Genomic DNA, 18,437 nt, shown 5'->3' with positions numbered 1-18,437 from the left:
TGGCTCTGGAGCATCCCAGTGTCAGACATTGTCACAAGACAGGAATCCTGCAGTGCAGCTGGAGGGGAAGGAGAGCAAAATCACTTTACAGCTCTCCATGCCCATGCCTGAGAAGGTAGGGCGTCCATTCTTGTTCGGTTTATGCACGTAAAGGGGTCGCGTGGAGAGACTATGGCCTCAGCACTCGTTTCCCATAGCACAAAAATAACTCCAAGTAACCCAGTTTCAGCTGAAGTTGTTTATTACCCTTCTCAATGAACTGTTGAAAGGGAGGATGGTGCTTGTATTCTCCGGGATTTGATGTAATCGCTGCTTCTGAGGCTTCTCTAAGTGTCCTTAACACTGGTAATGAGCAAGGGGATGGGGGTGCGAAGAGGTGCCAGTGAGAACGGTGTAAAAAGGATTTAGCAAGGTACCATGTGCTGCAGGTAATGCACTCTTGCCCCATTAGGTCTCCAGTCTTAACAGCTAAGGCACTAGCAGTTGTGTAATGATCAGCTTTTAATGGGGACGATTCTAAGAAGTTCAAACATATGGTATTTTTGCAACCCTTTGGTGTAGCCCTGTGCGCACACAGTGTGAGGAGGAGTTGTTTATACGTTGAGCCTTATAATGACTTTTCTGCAAGCCTGCGATGAGAGGCTGCAGGTGGGATTTTGCAGCTGGCAACTGGTCGTACCAGCGAAGCTGCAGCCGTGCACTGCTGGCGGCCAGTGCCGGGAAGGAGCAGTGGGACCTTCTGTGGGCTCCTTGCTCCCCAGGGCGCAGGAAACAAAGCTGCTCTCTGGAGCTGGGAAGGGCAAGGGCAAGCAGCAGACGGTGCCAGTGAGGTCTATGATACTGGGTTGCTAAAAATGTGCTGCTTTTTCTGATTGCAATATCTTCCGAAGTTGTGGATGTGTGTGTGGGAGGTGGGGAGTTGTTAAATCAGTGCACTGAAACTGGTGCATCTCCTGTCGAAACGGTACATTAAGTGGTTAGATTCCAACCCTGTCCTTTTAATGGATCTCTGATGACTCCAAAGGGCTCTTCCTATAAGAATATAGAAAGCAAACGCTTGCAGCATGATAAATAAAGGTTAAACTGGATGTAGCCTGATTTCCCGTGTAGGCTACTTATGCAGAGTCTGTGAGGTGCACGGCTCTATTATTTACTGAGACTGGTTTAGTTTGGAATGGTATGAAGAACATCAGATAAATCCTGATTCAGTAAATGTGTTTAGACTTGACAAGAAAACAAGTGATGAATCAGGAAGGATAGTTCATTCTTGGCATGTCTAGCAAATGAGGCAGTAAAAAAAAAAAAAGCTGAAATCTGAAGCTCTAAGGGCTGCTCTCTGAACAAGTGGAAAGGTGAGTCTAAAATACCGGTTAGTCTGACAATAAGTAACTTCTGAATTTTCTGCAAGCCCCCCTAAACCTGATGCTGCACAGGGTCTCCCTTACAGGGAATTGCTGATCCCAGTTTCCTCCTGGCTGGCTGTAAGTGCAGCCCAGGAGAGAGGGTAACTGGTGCCAGCCTGGCAATGAGACCCACGGCGGCAGAGCCTGTGGGGCAGCAGCTCCCCATGCCGTCAGTTCCCCAACCCCAGTGTCTGTAACCCGCAGACAACAATTAGCATTAATGGGTGGCACAAAAAATAAGTCAGCCTCCAAAAGCACTGTAAAGAGAGTTTTGGTTGTAGAAGGAAGGCCACTGTCTGGGGACTATATTCAGCAAACTGGGGGTAAGTGCCATGGCAGGAGGATCCGGCTGCATTTTAAGATGTTCTGGCAGAAAAACAGCTCATCAGAGCAAAAAGTCAAGCAATAGATATATGCTATTTAAAGAATGAGAACCAAATAATCCATATTTCATTACTTTTTAACTGCTGTTTATTGACTACCTCTGCTGTGCTTCACAGTGCAGAGTGATTTTCCTCCTTGGACACCTTGGTCTGAAAACTTCTGCCATGTGCTTGTAAAGAGGAGCAGTGCTGCCTGGCAGTGGGGAGGGCAGGCAGAGAAGGGGTGCTAAGGATGGCAAAACAGCACTGACCAGTGTCTGTGTTTCAGGTAGCCAGCTCTCGTACAAAGTATGATATCTGGTGATGAACCACTCCTGTAGCAGCCAAGGAAGAACTGTGCTGTTTTCCCAAAAGATACCAACTTCCAACATAAATCTTCTGCTGGGGGTTGAACTGGGAAACCAGCACTAATACGGTCCTCTTTTCTCCCTCCTCTCCCCTCTTGTCTCTGTCCTCTCTCCTCTCCTCTCTCTCCTCTGTCTTCTCTCTTCTGTCCTCTCCTTTGTCCTCTCCTCTCTCCTCTCATGATGTCGGTGACCCTGGTGATACTGAGAAGGTGTGAGTCCATTTCTCCTTGTAGACCTGGTCTGATCAGTACCCACCACCCATCTGCTGTTTCTTCTGATGTTTGTAGGTAAACAGAAATACCTCTGTGCCAGCCGGAACGACTGCACCATTGACAAGTTCAGAAGGAAAAACTGCCCGTCCTGCCGCCTGCGGAAGTGCTACGAAGCTGGGATGACTCTCGGAGGTACTGTCTGGATAATGTCCCCTGGGTCCTTGCAATGGGCTGGGACAGCCAGGCTAGTCCTGCAGATAACAAATGTACTTGGTGTATTTCTAGTCAGTAAATGGCTGAAAAAATGAGGCTGATGGAGCATAATGAGCTTCAGGAAACACTTGCAGGTTTCTAATACCAAAACTGTGAATTTCATTAAACTTTTGTTTGAGTTTCATGAAATATTCCTTTCCTTAATTTAAAATCTTGTTAATCTGAAAGAATGTAAGCAGCCAGGTTAGCTGGATTCTCACTCACACCAAAGTCTCTTTGAACAGAGCACTTCCATTTTAATATGATATTTCCCAGGCAGAAAGGGGCATTTTTCTTTACAAATTACAGCCCCAGTATTTTTCTTTGCTGAATGAAAGTTGCTCCTGTGTCACTGGTAAAGATCCTTGTTACAGTTTGTCTCTGGTCCAAAACCTGTAGCTCTGCCAAAACGTGACAGAGTACCCGTATCCAAAGTCTGAGGCTTTGTGCTCAAAATCTAGAGCTACAATGTACATCACTGGGTGGCTCATCTTTGAGTTCATTTGACATGAGAGTGAGGAAGAAAATACCCTGAAAAACGGGGCTGATGGACCTGACCCACGATGAAAAGGCCCCTGACAGCGAAGCGAAGGGGAGTCACGGGTGATACAGAAAGGAAAGGCAGTGGCAGCATCAGGCACAGTGCAGAGGGAAGTGGGGGAGCCGTGGCTAGTTGGATGTGCCAACATTTGAGTTTAAATACTTCCATCATTGCTGGGACGGGCAGAGCCTCCCGGGGCTGCTGGAACGTTGTGTTGAAGAACTTGCTACCAAAATGGTTCTGCTTTATTGCTCATCAAGGAGCAGTGGTTTTAATTTTATTTGTCCCCAGAACAGTCGTTACAGCTCAGGTACCAACAAACATGTCCAGTCGGCAGGGCAGCAGTCAGCCTCTCTCCCCTCTGCTTTTGCAGCAGCAGGTAGTAAATCTGAGTGGTGCGGACACAGCTCTTGGCAGGGGGATGGAGGGATGTGCAGCTCGCTCCTTTCCTCCCGGTAGCAAGCAGAAAAAACAAACGTCCCAAAAGGTAATGCAGTCCTAAAACCTCGCAACATCACTCCCGTGAGCTGGCTCTGACTGCTCTTCACTTACACTCCTCCTCTGTCGCAGGCGAGCTGTCGGCAAACGGCAGGCTGCTGCTGCAGTGCTTTGGGAGTGATGCGTATGGGCATGTGCAAAGGCACACCGTGATTTCGGAGCACCAGGGAGATGCCCAATCTACCCGATGTGACCAAGCAGGCAGTTTGCTTGTGGAAGTTACCAGACAGCTATCTCCATCTCAGTTCCCCAGTATCTGCTTCACCAGTTCTGCCCCCAGCCCCAGTCATCCAGCCCCGCTGGGAGGGAGCGAGGGCAGAGGAGCCTGGCCCTGCACTGTGTGTGCCTGCGTGCCTTCTTGTCCTGAGGACAGTCATTTTCATGGCGGTGGTGGCTGTTTGTAGCCATGGCTTCCTGGGGAAGCAGGGAGACTCCTCTGGGACCCTTCCCTTGTCCGCCTGGGGGGGTTGGGACCTGGCTGCCGCCATCATCCTGCCCTTGGATTGCTGGGCTCCCAAGCTGGGGGACAGGGATGAGGAGCCAAACCCAGCTCCCTGATCCACAGCCAGCAGAAGGGCTTCATAATGCCATCCAAAACAGGCATGCTCTTATTTTTAAGTGCTTTTTTCTGGTGAAGTATCCTTAAGCAAGAGAAGATATACATCAGTGTAACCTTCTTCTGCAGGACACACTGACAAAATTAATGCTAATACTGATAGTTGTGTCCCGTCCCCCCCGCCCCCCCCCCCCCCCCCCCCGCCTTTTTTTTTTCTTAAGCTCTTTGGGTCACCCTGACCTGTTCTGCCTGGTCTGTTTTACATTTGTTTTGAGTGTCGGTTTAAAGGCAATTGTTAAAAACATGCATGCTATGAGTTTGTCCACAGTTATTTCTCCCACAGTAGAGAGAGAGAGCATTTGGAAATGCTTCCAAGCTCCAAACAGTTGTTTTTAACTGCTTGTTAATTACCAGTCATTTTTAGGGTATAATAGAGCCGCCTGTGACCAGCAGACCTCCAGCTCTCGGTATGTTTAATGGGAGGAGGAGGTGACACACTGAATACCTTATTTAGGAGTCTGCTTTGGCACAGAATGGCAATATGTTGTAGCACTTCATTATCGATTGAGATCACTCTGACCTGCAAGCTGAAATCCATTAAACAGAATCTTCTCTCCTGATCAACACTGTAAAGCCAAAGAGAGGGAAAAGAAAGAGAAAAAAAAAAAAAAAGAAAAAAAAAAGTGATAATGCCGGTTTCATGTGCTCAGTTCTGCTGGTGCACTGTCCTCCTTGTCCCACAGCACCAATTCCTACTGCAAGCCCAGGTGCCTGCATGGCTGCAGGGATCCTGCCAGCCCCCGTGCACACATGGGCATCCTGACCCCTCTGTCCGGCTCCAGTCGGGACCTGCACATCACTCAGCCAGCACAACTCCTGCTGACCTGCAGAGCTCTGGATTTAAGGCACCTCCTGTTCGTTTGCTGCCAGTGCGTTTTAGTCGTGGCATGTGAGGTCCCATACGCTGTTCCAGTTGTGAGAACCAAGCGCCTCTGCCCTCAGCCAGAGCTGGCAGCCCGCCTGTGCTATGGGACATCTGCTGTGCACCTTCAGCCTAGTGGCTGCGCTCTGTGTGCATCCTGTTTTAAGGCAAAACTTCCCAAACATGTAAAATTCAGTTCATTTCATTGATGGGAGGGCTAGAAGACTAGTGTAGTAACTGCCAGTAGCCTGTGAAAGCCCAAGGCTTGAGGCATACCTGTATGTAGTCCTCATTCAGGTCCAGTTTCTGTGGTTAAAATAGAGTTCATGTCTTATAAAAGCGTTTGGTATCGACGTAAGCATTTCCAGCAGTGGAGAATCTTAACACATTTTTTGCCATGCAGTTGCAGTAGTTAGTTATGTTCAGTGTTGTGATAGATATACCTTATTTTTCATCTTGTTTGTTCATGATTTCCAGCAACTGGATCTTTGTAACGGCTTTTCTTGCTAGATTGAAAAAAACTTTTATTGAATTTCTGTCCCTGCTGTGGGTATTTGTTGGCTGTGACTTAATAACCCTCTAGCCTTCTGCATAGCCACCTAGGTAAAATTCTTTACTTCCTTACTCCAAGGTGTGTTTCTAGTCTTTACTATTCTTATGGTTTCTGCAGTCTGCGGACACCTCCCTTGTATGGTGAATGTCTAATAACAGTTTCCTAGGGTCAGCAGCATCAGTGCTTAAAGGCGGTGGTAAGATGCTCTCCCAGCCAGTGTTTTCCTCCTTCACATGCCACAGGATCCTGTTAGTCCTGTGTCCACTGAGCTATCCTGCCAGCTCAGGCCTTTGTGTTTGTCCATCAGCTTTTGGTGCGAGTTCAGGCTGGTGAGGATGGAGTTTGACATTCATTGAACATGGCTCACTTTTTCAGTTGCTTTATATATCTACTTACAGTGAAATGTACTCAGTCCTTAAAGTTTGTTAGGGTTTTCCCATTTATGCATTGTCATATAGACTTTTTTAGTAGAAAGTTGATTTTCTTTTTGGAATGAATGTAGACATTCACTAGCAAAGGGCCATGAACAACCCTCATAAGAAATAAACCTGTCTGACGTTGTTTCAACATTTATAATTACTTTTGAGATGTATCAGCTGGATGATTTAAAATAATTCAGCAGTACCATCTAATTTTATGTTGTTTGAGTTTTTTTAACTTTTGTGGGCCAGACTGACTCAGATCTCTTAAACATGTCTGCTAGACCAGTACTATTATGATTACCAACTAATATTATCATGCCAGAAAAGATTGATAGCTTGACAAGATCTGGTTTTGACAAGCCACATGTTGATGTTAATAACAAATTGAAAGAACAGGATGTAAGTCAAGTCCTGTTTCAGCTTCTCCGTCATTGCACCTGCAGCTGAAATCAGTGTGCAGTGCCTGGGGCTGGCAGGATTTCTGTCATTGCTAGTGCAAAAGCAGTTTTTTTCCGGGTCCCCGGAACTTCCCTGGGTCCAGCGCTCATGGAAAGTCAGTGCTGGAGCCCAGAGCGCTCCTTCACAAGCTTCAGGAATGCCTGGCAGGAGGGTGGGCAGGTTAAGTTGCTTAACGTGTGTCACTCCTATAATTGCTGTACAGTGTGCTCCCTAGGGATTCTTGCGCTGGCAAATATTTGATCGTGATGCCATATAATTATGTCCTTTAAGCTGTGTTTCAAATACGTACGGTGTTTTCTCAATTAACCCCAAGCCGAATTGCAGGCACGCTGCGGGTGTGACTCAGGCGGTGCTGTGCCAGCAGCTGCATTTCGAGGCTTCCCCAGTGCTATTGTCTCTGCTGACAGCCAAGCCGGTAAACCACCTGGTTTTAGTCACACATGCTGGGGTTCATCCCACCTTGGTTTGGAGAAGTTCAGTGCAGACTTCTGCCTAGCTTAGCTCATCCTAGAATAAAATCATAGCGGATGTCTTTAATTTCTATTTTTTTTATTTCTGTTTTTGTTCCCGGTAGCTGCTGAGTAGGAGCTGCCACAAAAAAGTGGTTTTGCACAGGTGACTGAATATAAGCTACTCTACCTCTGAAGCTTTTCTTCATCTAGTAACATCAGTATTTTAGTGATCTGTGGAACAACTGCTCCGGGAGAGCACAAACATAAGGCTTCTCTGATAAGAGCAGTTATCCACCTTCACTGCTCTCTGACACGGAGGGCTTTGGTTTACGGCTGCAGTCTCACAGCCAGCATGGTTGGTTGCTTGCTCTCTTCTTCACTCAAAATCTTTCAGTACTACATAATTCATTTTTAAGAAAAAAAATGTAACATTTAAACCACACCGTGTGTGTGTTTTACACAGTGTGGGTTTGGTTCCAGTTACACACAGGACCTGATGGGCACTGATTATTTATCTTTGGAAGATACGGTTTGTTTTTTATTTCTTCTTTTAAGCCAGGGAGCTTTTTTTTCCTAGCAGCACTCTGTCTCGAAAGGTCCAGTGCTAAGCACAACCATGAGACATGGTTTCTGCCTCAGGTGGAGTCAGCCCCAGTGCCTCCTTCCCGAATTAACAACATTGTTTGGAAGTGTGGGAGCAGCGTTCTGCATGCCTCTCCTTCTGTGCTGCTTGTTGAGAGCAAAACCCCAGTGCAGCTCCCAGGGAGAGCAGTGCCATACCTGTCCTGGGGGATCGGCTTGCAAGGGGTTCAAGAGGAGAGTGTCAGGGTCTGCCGGATCCTGGTGCTGCCTGTGCTGCCTGCGACTTCTGGAGGGCTGGGAGAGGGGAGGCTTGATGCTCTGGCTGGTGTGTCACCCGAGCAGACGATGGCCTAAGGATGTCACACTGCACTGCAGCCCTGTTTTCCTGTTGCTTTCTTTTATTTTTATCAGTCCTTTCTCCTCCTTTTTTACAGAGCAGCCTGTCTTAATTGCTCGTACAGTAGATCATCCAAAGTACATTACTTAAAAGATCAACGTTTTTAATTGATTTACAAAGCTGCACTTTAACTTGACATTTTTATGTTTCGCTGCTCATTTTTCTAATTACAGCTGAAAGGAGATTTGAGATAAGTATCATGTAATGAAGGAGCCAAAACCCCAAGGACAATTGTTTTGATGTTATGTTTGCCACTTGAATTAAACAATCAGCTTTTTTTCTCTAATTAATAAGGGGTTTTTGGAGCTGGTAAGGGGTGAAAGCTGTTCCTATCTGCAGTAGCCTGCCAACCTGTGTTGTGCTGAACACCCTTATATCGGTACCAGATTGGGTGAACGCTGACTTTCCAAGAATTCTGAAGTCACGCATCTGAAGCTCCTGAAGTATCTTGCTGGCAGACTAGCATCTGTAATTAAGATCCAGCTGCACAGGAGGGACACTTAGTCATGGTGACTTGGGCACAGTCGTGGGCTGCCTGCGGTCCCAGCCCCACAAGCCCACTCTGCTGATGTTGCTCTTGAAGCTGGCTGGCAGACCAAGGCCACCCCTTCTCAAGTCTTCTCCTTGTTGGTGGGCTCGCTGGGGAGGCTCCAGGAAGACAGCTGTGGAACCACCTACTAGCTTTTAAAATGTATTTTCCATAATGTATTTGTAGACTAGTGACCCATCTGGGAGAGCTTGGTTAGAGGGCATCAGGGGTTGCAGGAGCCCCGGGCAGGGAGGAGGTATTTCTCTTGGCTGCAGCCCGGTTCCACTGTGGCCTGGGATGGAACAATCCCCCTTGAGCATCCGAGTGCAAAGGCTTTTCTCCCTGGAACGTGACCGTCTACTGAGTTTATTTGCTTGTGTTTCTTCCCTTTTTAATTGCATGTGAGTAGTTGTTTGAATTGAGTCACCTCTTCCCTCTTTTCCCTAGTTCTTCTCCATTTCTCAGTGGGAGTTAATGTGAGACCAGTCACAGGTGGGGATGTAAATGATGCTTGTTCTTTTCCATATAAGATTAACGAGCAAATGGATTTCCTTGCGCAGTGTGTGCTCCTTTTTGTCTTTACGTGAGGTCTGTGATGCCAAGGCACTCTTTGGGCAGTGTGCCCTGAAGGACTAGCTGCTGCTGGCCATCAGTTTCCCTTTCCTTGTAAATATAAGTGATGGAGCTAGAGGCCAAGAAACCTCAAGCTTTTTTTTTATTTTTAAGCATCACACTAAAATGTGTCATTTCCACAGCCCGCAAGCTGAAGAAGCTGGGTAACCTGAAGACACAAGATGACTTGGAGGCAGCCAGCTCATCCAGCCCCACCGAGGAGCAAGCTCCCAAGATGGTGATGACGCGCATTGATGGGTATGAGTGCCAGCCCATCTTCCTCAACGTCCTGGAGGCCATCGAGCCTGGTGTGGTGTGTGCCGGCCATGACAACAGCCAGCCGGACTCCTTCTCCAACCTGCTGACCAGCCTGAATGAACTTGGGGAGAGGCAGCTGGTCTACGTGGTCAAATGGGCAAAGGCCTTGCCAGGTGAGCTAAAAACCTAACAAATCCTGTACCTTCCCTGGGCCCTGCTTGCATTGCCTGGGGTGGGTTCGAAGGACGTGGTCTGCAGCCCGTGTCCCACCATCACACGGTTCCTTGGGGGAGCATCTTCCTGGGGCACCTGTCTGTGTAAGATCTCTGTAAAGCAGGCTGCAGCAGCATGGGGTTTGTCTCCTTTGGGTGACTAGGGAGTGACAAAGTATGTTGAAACTTGTGCTTTTGGGTCTGTCCCTGCTGATAGCCCCTGGCACACAGTATTGTGTCGCCATGCATGCATCTGCTTCCCTGTGTGGGAAGGGCTGTTGCGGGTCAGGGCTTCAGGGTCTTGCTCTCTTCCCGCTCTCCCTGCAGGGTTTTTGCTCCACTTGCAGACCTGTGTCCACCAGACCTGCAGACGCCTTCTCTAAACAGGTATTAGCCCCATCCCATAACCCGCATGAAGTGGTGAAAAGGGTAAATTCCCCAGGTGGATCAGAAGTGTGCCACTTCATGATGTGAAAGTGAGATGGGGGAAGCTGGGCTGAAAGGAGCTGAGGCTTGAGAGATGGGTGAGGTTCTTCCTCACTATTTTTGTATTTCACAATCCAATTAATTGTAAAATAGCAAAAGAGAGATACAAAATCACAAAGGGCTTTTTCCTGGCAGTCAGGTTGCTCTTCTGTGACAGGCTGCTGGAATATACTTATGATGCATTCAGAGTTGTGGTACAGGAGTACATTAGGGTCCAGAAGTTTCCAAATGGTAATAGTTATCAGGTGCTGTGAATGAACGCATCCTAGTGGTATATGTGTTCCATTGAATACACTCCTTGGTTCTGAGCATAGAGGTTACCACGCTGTAACGTGCTGCCTGTTGCATGTCCTAATCCTGCCAGCTGAATGCCAGCTGTAATTACAGAAGGCTGAGATCACTCTGGATGCAGAAGGATCCAATTCACCTTCTAGCATCCCTGAGACTGGGGTGTGGGGATGATACCAAGCTGTTATCCTCACCCTGGGCCTGTTCCTCAGGAAATGCCACAGAAAGCGGAGATCTGACTCTTTATGGAAGGCATGATATGACCAAAGGAGGAAACTTAGGCAAAGTAAGTTTGCCTCTATGTGCCAAAAACTGGTGGTGAACTGTAGATAGATGTTTGATGTTCCCAGAAATTTAGCAATCCTCCTGGAAGTAGCCTAACTGGTAGGTCCAGGAGGGCTGTTAGTATGAATATGCTTAAATGCAGTGTAGCACATTCTATTTCTTATATTCTGGAGTCAGAAAAGGTTCACCTAGCTTGTGAAACCAGGGACAAATCATGCTTTCTCTTCTGGCTTATCTACATCAGACATCAAGATTTCTTCAGAGAAGTACACAGAGACACCATGAAACCAGACCGGCAATCCGGGGGCTGAGGTTGTAAAGCTGCAGTAGTGCTAATGGAGAGTGCTTTGAAAAACATTTTTCATTGTAACCACCTCCTTATCAAAGGCTTTTCCTCTTCCATGCTGTGCCTGATCTCCGACCCCATGGTGCATGGCTGCATGGTGGTGCCAGCTGCTGCACTGCTGCCTCCTGGGACCGGCGCCTGCTGTGCCAGCAATGGCATCTGGGCAGAATTGATTCTCATCTTTTTACAGCTGAGCAGTCAGTGCTCTCTGGGCAGTTGCAGTAGAACCTGCACCCCCTCTGCAGGCCAGGGGATCCCTTATGGAGCCCAGCTCTTCTTCCTGGGCGGCTGTGGTGGGATGCTGCCCGGCTGCCCTCCCCACCCCGCCGGCTGCGGAGCTGGTGCTGGCCTGACCATCAGCATCACTGTGCCTGGAGCAAGAGGCAAAGCCAGTGTGTTTTCCCTGTCTTTCTCCAGCAGTTCCCTGACATGTGCCAACGCTAGAGTTCAACAATAATAACTGCAAATTCGCCCCTTAGTCATTCTCCTGATATTTTCCAGGGAAGGAATAAACAACCACAGCACTGTTGCTGTTCTGGTGCTCCAGGTGGTGGTTATGCAGCTCCTTCACTCGAGCAGCAGTCCAGCTGCCGCTGCGAGGTGGATCTCACTCACTGCTGGGTTCTGCCTGCTCCGGCACTGGTGCTTCATGGGAGCCGGGCGAGGGCCAGGCGCAGCTGGCAGCACCGGCTCCAGGAGTGGGCAGCTGTGCCCAGGCACTGCCCTTCCCTGCGCACACTGTGGCTGCCTCGCTTTCTGGGTAAATTTGCAGAATCCTGCCTCATAGCCACAGGTGGTTTTAGTTCCCAGGTCTGCAGGTTGGCTAGGCAGCCTGGCGCCTGGCAGGCTCAGGAAAGGGGCAGTGTGGGTGAATGCATGCAGGGGCAGAAGTAGTGGAAACAAACTCCAAGCAATTTAAAACAGCAGGATGCAGTTGTTTTTATCAAAACAGAAAGATCTTCAGACGGTCTGTTGGGAGAGTGGAGGCTGTTTAATGAATGCCGTTGCTGGCGAGGTGCAACGGGAGCAGACCGGAGAGCTTGACCAGCCGCAGCCTGCCTCGGCGGTGAGTAGGAACAGTGCCCGAGGCTGACGGCCAAAGCAGCACGTCTCGGCAGGTGTTTCTGGTGCAGAGCAGGCAAACCTCGCTCTGTCGCCTGCCCCGCAACGCAGCCCGACAGCAGGCATCAGCTGCCTGCTGGAAGTGCTGTGTGGTCCTCAGCAGGTCCACAGGCAGGGTGGAAATGTTATCACCTCTTCCCCTTTCCCCATTAACGAAGCATATCTGGCACAAGCTTTGGCTTAACTAAGTGTAAGCAGCCCTGCCTGTCAGTTAAAATATATATCTTATATATCTTAATGTAAAAGGGCAGTGACTGCTGCTGGTGGGACGAGAGGGAACTTGCACCTGTAATAGAGGTAGCCTCAGTCTGATAGTACTGGCAATAGATTAATATTGATTAATAGGTGATGATTAACCTTGCATCCTGCACTGAACATCACCTGTATAGCAAGTGTGATTAATGTGCAGCAAGGTGTTGCTGCACTTCTTCCACCAAGGTTTCAGTGATATCCTAGAAACAAGGCTGCACCGAGTAGGAGCATTTCTGAATCCTGCTTGCCTGCAGTAGCAGTATCAGCCTGTCTAGCAGAGAAAATGTGATATATGGCCCTTTAGACCCTATGCAGTTGACATCCTGCAGAGGAGAAGATAGGATCAAACTGGTTTCCCTGGAAAGGAAAGATTAAATAACCACGGCTTGCCAGGAAAGCTGCTGAAACACAAAATTAAAAGATCTGATTAAATCCATAAAATCTGTCCACTTCAAGGTAAGTTGAAGGAGTATGTATTCTTCCTTTTCCATATACATAAATTCAATAAAGGTGTTACAGTTAATTTGGATCAGCACTCAAACACATTAGTTTAAAGATCATTTGATCTGGCAGCAAATGAAAAGTCTTCAGTTCATTCCCAAAGCTGTTAGGAAACCGGCCTAATAAAAATAACCGGACTGCAAGCATATGGGGAAAGGCTGCCTCACGGCAGAGCAGTAGAAAGGCACGGGCAGGCTGTGGCTCTGCTGCCAGTAAGGCAGATGAACACCCTTCGCCTTTTCAGCAACTCGGCACACGTGATCAGGTGAAGTACTCCACCTGGTATCATGGGAGATGGACCTATTTATTAGAGCTATTGCAAAATCTCTGCGTCCTTCCCATTAGTTAGGGCTTTATGGGTGTTCTGGGCCATGGCTTGCTTGCTTGCTTTTCTGCTTCAAATATACTGCCTTACAACGTATCTAACTCACCCTTTAACTGTAAGGATACAATTAATTGTGCATTTTTTTTTCCATTCTCTGGACAATAAAATTACCAGATACAAAATGAATATTTGTTTATATTAGAGGTATTACTTTCTGGTAACATGTGAGGTGTTCAGTTGCTGATCTCTTAGGAAGATATCATTCTGGCACAGGAGTGCATCAAGAGAGAAGATGAAGAATTTATTTCCAAACTATACCGCTGTAAGATTATTCACAAGAAAAAGGTTATGCATTGATCTTTTTCAAGTCATCAGTACATTTAATTTTACTTTTGCTATGATTTCTTTCTGTAGAAGGTATCTTCATTTGCGTCTCTTCAAACTATGCCAATACTAAAAATTTAACAATATGTTGTGGCATTAGGTTTGTATTTATTTTCTTCTGCAGTGATTTTAGCCATATATCATCTAAGATGCCTGGAGCAGGGAGTTTTACAGAAAATGATAGGTGTGTGGTTTCTGAAAATCAGTTTTGTTTCAAGGCATTTCAGCTCAGAAACTGGAAGTAGCGATTCCTTTTAGAAAAGTTGGCCACTGTTTCTAGAACTTGTTTTTGTGGACAAGCAGAAAGCAAACTTTAAGTCCTGTAACAACAAAACTGTTGTGTTCAAATACCTTTCCTTAACACTGATAAATCTTGCGCAAATATTTATTTTTTTAACGAACATAATTGCAAGGTAATGAGCAAGTGCACCAAAATCCTTCTTCATAGCAAAGATTAGGTGCATCAAATACTTTCACAAATATGTTGGAAAGGTGATACTCAGTAGTTAAGGGGAAGCCAGTCCTAGATGAGAACTGCCGCCTGTGGAGGCAGCTTTGGTGCTGGTTTGCGGGGGCAGAGGCAGCGCGTATGGGGCGAGCAGAAGGAGGAGGTTCTGCCATAGATGTTGGTGCTTCCAGTGGCTTCATCCCATCGATGCTGAACCCAGCAAAAGGGGGATGGATGGCTTGTGAGAATTAGGATTAAATTTCACAGAGTTTGCTGTTCACAGGTATGTTTTCTGTCTCCAAGTCATGTACAGAGTATAGGTTTCCTCTTCGTTGGTAGGATTTATGGGCCTCGCTCCCAGAATATAGGCACGAGGGAAGCCAAATGGCGGAGATCTCTGGTTTGCCTTCTTCCTCCCCCACCTCATCCTCTCCATCATGCCTTGGCTTGCAGTTCATTTATGGCCCTACAGCACATCTTGGGCCCAACTTCTTGTGGGAAGTTCTTGCATCTCTTCTGAAGACAGAGCATCTGCCATCATAAATACATTTGTATTCACAGGATTTTATTGTCTGTGTAGTTAAGAGCATCTTTTCTGCGGAGCTCCTTTGCCTGAACACGCTGGCCTGTGTGTCCTTGCTGTCCTGGCGGGAGAGCTGTGCTGAGCCTTCTCCAGAGCATCCTTCAAACTACGGAAGAAGTTTTGGCCATCAGTCTTCAATTTGATCTGCTCTTTCATGTTTGCTCTGTTTTTTAATAGAGCGTTGTCTGCTAATTCCCTCAGAGGACAAGATACATTTTTCCTTCAAAGAGCAATTTAAAAAGGGGAAAGAACCAGCCAATTTGCGGGGGGATGAGTGTGTAGCAGACCGATGAAATGTTCATTGTCATCACTCAGTGCCGGTGTGGGAGCATTCCCTGCACCATCTTGCTGCCTACTCACTGCAAAGTCTCAACTACAGGGGCCAGCAGCACAGCTCCTCTTCAAGTAACTCAGGTTTTTCCAATCTTCTCAGAAAGTCTAGGCAAGGAAAGAGAACTGTGGCAAGTATGGAGCAGGAGGAAATTCAAGGAAGCAGTCACCATGAGTGGCTTAGATTTTACTAAGCAGTGAATTCATGTCTGACCAAATTTACTGGATAAATAGAAAGTCTTTTTATAGCATGTGGTACTGTAATTAAATAGGAAAATCTGACTTAGACATGTCCCAGAGATGAATATGGCTGATTTTCTGAAGTCCTTGAGTTGCCTAGATGCCTTGTTTATGCTCGTGTACTGTTAACGAGTTTCACTCTGGCTGCCAGAAGGTTCATGTTCAGCTGGTAGCCAAGAAATCACCTATTCAGGTTCAGTAGGACGCTACTTGTGTGCAGGCTTTGTTTTTTTAATCTGGTGACATGCAAACTGCAAGGAAAATGTACAAACGTAAAGCAAGTTTAATCAGCAATAAAGTATGACTTATGCTCATTTGCAGTTGACAGCTTCCCAAGCAGGAGACAGATGCTCGCCTCAGTGGATTATAATTATACACTGGAGGTGTTAGAATTGCTTTAATATTTGATTGAAATAACATACAACTTTCTTGAAACCAGATTACATTTGAGTACTTACAAGTATCTGGAAAAAAGTACAGTGTTGGAGGTGATATTTGTGCATGTGTTGTAAACATGCCTGGGATTTAACTGTGAACCACCATCTGGGAATACTAATTTGAATTTAATTGATATTTTTGTTTAGCTTGCAATTCAGCAGAGGTTTTCATGTTCATTTTCATACTCGTTAGATAAATGCTTTGCGTATTCAGTCTGTTAACCATGTGATGAGGCCTTGGGGTTATTTGCTGGCTCTGAGCATTACACATTAAAATCCATTTACTTAAATTTGGCGAAGTCCTAACGGGTTGAAAGTAAAGGAAGTTTTTCATCTTATTTCCTTGAGTGCCAGAATTGTACCAAAGGAGGTAATTGGTTAATGAGGGCTTGTTTCTGCCTCAGTGCCTGGAGAATGTGGTCTGGTTAATTGTATTGCTGCTGGGACTCCCGCTCCCCTTCAGCTGATTTATTTCTGTTAGCAGCACAAAGCAAATAAATCCTCATCGGCTGTTTATTTCACTTACTTTTGACATACTGTCACACATGGTAATTGTGAATGCTTTGGAGCGGAGACCTTGGGGGTTATGCCGTGACTGCAGAGCATATGGCACAGTAAGACTCGGCAGGTCTGGGTGTCTAATCAGTGCCAGAAATGAGGGCCGTGGCAGGGTGAGCCTGGCGCTGGGGCAGCTGGACCGGTTCAGCACCCCGTAGTTGGAGGTATTACCCTGCGGGACTTCAGGAGGTCACTGAATCCCATCCTGCTGTATCTTTTTTGCCCAGTCTATTGCAGAGTGATGCTTGCCCACCTCACTGGGTCTTGCAAAGCCTTCAAATGCAATTTGTGAAGATCTTTGAGACTCTTAAGGGGAAGATGTCATTTATTGCCACTTGCCATTGCCTTCCTTTAAAACACTTTGCTGCTTGTGTTTTTCACCTGGTCTTTATTCCCTCCGTGTGTCTGGGGATCCCCTTTCTCCCCTTCCAGTTGCGGTTTTGTGCTGTGGCTGTTTCTGATGACCCATCAGAGTGTGAGGACCCGGCTGCTGACACCGCAGTTGTGTCACCCGGCTCTGTGTGTGTCGTGTGTGTGTGTCTCAGGACGAGCTGAAGTTAGGCTGTGGACCACCTTGTCATAACAGGAATGCTGCAGGAGAACTGGAGTCTGCATGAAACCAGTCCTGGTAACTGCAGGAACCCAATATTAATCTGTAATATCCCTCTCTCATTTTTTAATAGGATTTCGCAATCTGCATGTGGATGACCAGATGTCAATAATCCAGTACTCTTGGATGGGCCTTATGGTTTTTGCTATGGGTTGGAGATCTTTCACCAACGTCAATTCCAGAATGCTTTACTTCGCTCCAGATTTGGTCTTCAATGAGTGAGTGCAAAATAACAACAATCTAATATTGTGCTTTGTCTGGGTCAGACTAGGTGAGAAATGAGAACAAGACAAGGAATTTGCTTCCCATCTGCTTATGAAATGTGCAGCTTGAGGAATCATGCTTTCAGAGCTGACCAACAAAGCAGAGGAGGACCCTGCTTTTCCCCTCTAATTGCTCTGCAGTGATCTCCAGGAGCAATAAGGAGAATTGCAATGTCGCTTCTGGTCCTTATTCCCTTTCCCTCAACCTTGCCTTGGGTTCAATTTCCATCAGAGCAGCAGCAAGTGCTGGTGCTGGGTGTGAGGGGCTGGTCCATGCAGACCTACCTTTTTTCTGAAGATTCGAGTTCCTGTTTTCAGCTTGCTTGGTCAGCTGGAGCAAACAGGAACTGAAACAAACATATATTGTAAGTTCCTGATGGGTTCTCTCTGATGTACCATCAACTTAGAGCTGGGGAGGGTTTGCTGGCACTAAGGTAGAATTGCTTAAAAACAATAACTAAGCACAGCAGCAAGCAAAACCACACCCTCTCTCTGAGAGCTCCGAGCTTAGCTTCGTATTCCTTGCGGGCAGTCACATTTGGTGAGACATTGCAGTCATTTTCCAGGAAGGCAGAGGGTCAAACGAACTCTGCAAATCCCAGGTAGTCCTCCATTTCCAGACAAAGAGGATTACGCATGGGCATTTTGGAAAACGTTCCGCTTTTGCATGCAGGCCTGTTGGTGCCAGCATCCCCCAAGACAGGGCTCAGATTCTTGGCAGCAGGGATGTGCCAGGTGAGGCTGGGATTGCCAGGTCAGGCAGAGTGTGACCTGCCCCGCACATCACACAGGCAAAGCTTTGATGTCCTTGTCACACGTTACACATTCTGCCCTGCCAGGTACCGGATGCACAAATCCAGAATGTACAGCCAATGTGTCAGGATGCGGCACCTCTCTCAGGAGTTTGGGTGGCTTCAGATCACACCCCAGGAGTTTCTCTGTATGAAGGCTCTACTCTTCTTCAGTATAAGTAAGTACTCACATCCTTTCCTCAACAGATCTCCGGTTGCTATATGCTGTATTGCCCTAGAGGTATCCGGTGCTTTCCCTGTGCATGTGCATGTACTCATACTTCCCAAGGGATGCCTGTGGATGTTCTCCTCTCTGCTTTAATCTGAGCTGCTCAGAGACAGCGAGCTGCCAAGCATAAGGGTGCCACCACCCAGCCCCCCCTGCAGCTAGCCCACCCCACCTCTGCACATTGGAGTGTTTCTCCCATGCAGCTCCTGCAGGAGGTTGCTCCTCAGCCTAACTGCTGTTATCATGGGGACCTCTGAGCATCAGTTGCTGAGCAGGAAAATAGCACTGCAATTTGTTATATTGCATCTCTTTTTTTAACGAGTGCTGAACAAGGGTCCTTGGATTAGCGGTAGTCCAACAAGCTGACCA

At 47.1% G+C, this 18,437-nt stretch overlaps 1 protein-coding gene across 1 annotated transcript in view; it reads left to right on the top strand.

The window, feature by feature from the left end:
- AR (androgen receptor) overlaps nucleotides 1-18,437 on the top strand; it is a 58,921-nt gene that overhangs the window by 34,252 nt on the left and 6,232 nt on the right. The window contains exons 3-6 of the mRNA XM_049827754.1: nucleotides 2,421-2,537; nucleotides 9,264-9,551; nucleotides 16,859-17,003; nucleotides 17,888-18,018. Coding sequence (XP_049683711.1) covers nucleotides 2,421-2,537; nucleotides 9,264-9,551; nucleotides 16,859-17,003; nucleotides 17,888-18,018 — 681 coding nt within the window. The remainder of the gene's footprint in view (nucleotides 1-2,420; nucleotides 2,538-9,263; nucleotides 9,552-16,858; nucleotides 17,004-17,887; nucleotides 18,019-18,437) is intronic.

Source organism: Accipiter gentilis, chromosome 24 (genome assembly GCF_929443795.1).
Source record: "Accipiter gentilis chromosome 24, bAccGen1.1, whole genome shotgun sequence".
Lineage (NCBI taxonomy): Eukaryota > Metazoa > Chordata > Aves > Accipitriformes > Accipitridae > Astur > Astur gentilis.
The sequence above is the reverse complement of the archived record's forward strand: the minus strand, read 5'-3'. Positions and strand labels throughout refer to the sequence as shown.